We start from the raw sequence: 2,299 nt of genomic DNA, 5'->3' as shown, positions 1-2,299 counted from the left end.
TTTGGTAATTTACCTATTGATGAACATTTGTTGGTTTCCATATTTTGCTTTTATAAACAATTCTAGGGCAATTACTATTTGTCATGCACCATTTTTATACCCTAGAAGTAGTATAATACCTGACATATAGGAGGTGTTCACAAAATATTTATTGCATGAATGAATACAGCAACACTACTATGTAGCAATATATATTTGGGGTGCTTGTGAAAATTTCTCTGAAATAGATTCCTGGAAGTATACATGATGAGTCAAAGTTTATGTGCAAAATTACCCATGCAATATCTACATATTTATACATTCCATCCGAATAGAAGACCTTATCTATCTTAACATTTTGGCTACTTGATGTGTGAAAATAGCGTTTTCTTGATTACTTCCATTGTTTCACGTTTCTTATCCATTTTTTTTTTACTGTGATTGCCTATTTATGCCATTTTTCAACTTTCTATTTTATTGTCTTTTTCTCACTTCATTGGGGAAATTCTTTCTAAAATAATCTTTTGCATATACTTTAGTAGGTAATTTTCCTTTTAAACTTGGGTTTTGCTTTGTAGAAGTTTTATGTTTTTATGCATTCAAATTTGTTTAAATAGCCCTATGAAACTAATATAGGTGCTAATAGAAAAAAACTCCATACACTGTAAATACTTGATTATTTAGTCTAAAAGTGTGAAGTGGGAGGTGGCAAGCAGAAATTTTTTCAAGAGACCCAGGGTCAATTTGGGACCGCGCGCTGCAAGGGGGAAGGGACCCTAACGGTTGAGTAACAACCGGAAGCCATTAGAGTCTGTGCTTCACTTCCGTTCCAGCCTCAGCGGCAGCTGGATCGCTCGACGGAGTGCCTCTGGTAGTTGGCCAAGATGCCGAATATCAAAATCTTCAGCGGCAGCTCCCACCAGGACTTATCCCAGAAAATTGCTGACCGCCTGGGCCTGGAGCTAGGCAAGGTGGTGACTAAGAAATTCAGCAACCAGGAGACCTGCGTGGAAATTGATGAGAGTGTGCGTGGAGAGGATGTCTACATCGTTCAGAGTGGTTGTGGCGAAATCAACGACAGTCTAATGGAGCTTTTGATCATGATTAATGCCTGCAAGATTGCTTCAGCTAGCCGAGTTACTGCAGTCATCCCATGCTTCCCTTATGCCCGACAGGATAAGAAGGATAAGAGCCGGGCCCCAATCTCTGCCAAGCTTGTTGCAAATATGCTCTCTATAGCAGGTGCGGATCATATCATCACCATGGACCTACATGCTTCTCAAATTCAGGGCTTTTTTGATATCCCAGTAGACAACTTGTATGCAGAGCCCACTGTCCTGAGGTGGATAAGGGAGAATATCTCTGAGTGGAAGAACTGCATTATTGTCTCGCCAGATGCTGGTGGAGCTAAAAGAGTGACCTCCATTGCAGACCAGTTGAATGTGGACTTTGCTTTGATTCATAAAGAACAGAAGAAGGCCAATGAAGTGGACTGCATGGTGCTAGTGGGAGATGTGAATGATCGTGTGGCTATCCTTGTAGATGACATGGCAGACACTTGTGGTACAATCTGCCTCGCAGCTGACAAACTTCTCTCAGCTGGAGCAACCAGAGTTTATGCTATTTTGACTCATGGAATCTTTTCTGGCCCAGCCATTTCTCGCATCAACACTGCATGCTTTGAAGCAGTGGTAGTCACCAATACCATACCTCAAGATGATAACATGAAGCATTGCTCCAAAATACGAGTAATTGACATCTCCATGATCCTTGCAGAAGCCATAAGGAGAACTCATAATGGGGAATCTGTTTCCTACCTGTTCAGCCATGTTCCTTTATAACAGAATAACTTCTAGGTTATGCTATTTTAAAATAAAATAAGATTAATAAAAACAAACCTTGCCTTTATTTTTTCTTAGGTTTGATTAAAAGTTCAGCAGAAGATCCAGCTTGCTCCAGTGTAACTTTCTACATCCCACATCAGGTATATAAGAGTTTACCTTAAATTAGGGAAAAACAGGTTAAGAATAATCACTAGGATTTCCTGACTGGGTTGTCTCATCTGGCTTCTTTGATGATTTTGTTAGCCCAGCAGCTTTAACTACAGCCCTTCTGCTGCAAGATTTCAGACTTTTGAGGGTGTTTTGTAGAGGTGTTTGAAAGTGGTTGGAAAGCTTACGTGTAAATGCTTCGGAGTTTTCTTTTTTCAGAACAACTAGCAAGCCACCCAATCTACCCCCTGCCCCAAACCCCCACTTTGTGTCACAAATTCTCCAAGTTCTATGCTCAGTTGCAGCAAGAGCCCTGAGCAACCACAAAA

The 2,299-nt window shown here is 40.6% G+C and overlaps 1 protein-coding gene across 1 annotated transcript; it reads left to right on the top strand.

The window, feature by feature from the left end:
* Positions 1 to 770: 770 nt before the first annotated feature.
* Positions 771 to 1,879, top strand: PRPS1L1 (phosphoribosyl pyrophosphate synthetase 1 like 1). The gene has a single exon (XM_003825025.3). It carries the CDS (start codon positions 864 to 866, stop codon positions 1,818 to 1,820), a length of 957 nt encoding a protein of 318 aa, XP_003825073.1. The 5' UTR covers positions 771 to 863; the 3' UTR covers positions 1,821 to 1,879.
* The last annotated feature ends 420 nt before the right edge of the window (positions 1,880 to 2,299 follow it).

The sequence above is a fragment of the Pan paniscus genome, chromosome 6 (assembly GCF_029289425.2).
Source record: "Pan paniscus chromosome 6, NHGRI_mPanPan1-v2.0_pri, whole genome shotgun sequence".
Lineage (NCBI taxonomy): Eukaryota > Metazoa > Chordata > Mammalia > Primates > Hominidae > Pan > Pan paniscus.
The sequence above is the reverse complement of the archived record's forward strand: the minus strand, read 5'-3'. Positions and strand labels throughout refer to the sequence as shown.

Bases quoted from the DNA above. Each gene is read 5' to 3' on its own strand.
- PRPS1L1 (XM_003825025.3), top strand. From the start codon at position 864: ATGCCGAATATCAAAATCTTCAGCGGCAGCTCCCACCAGGACTTATCC.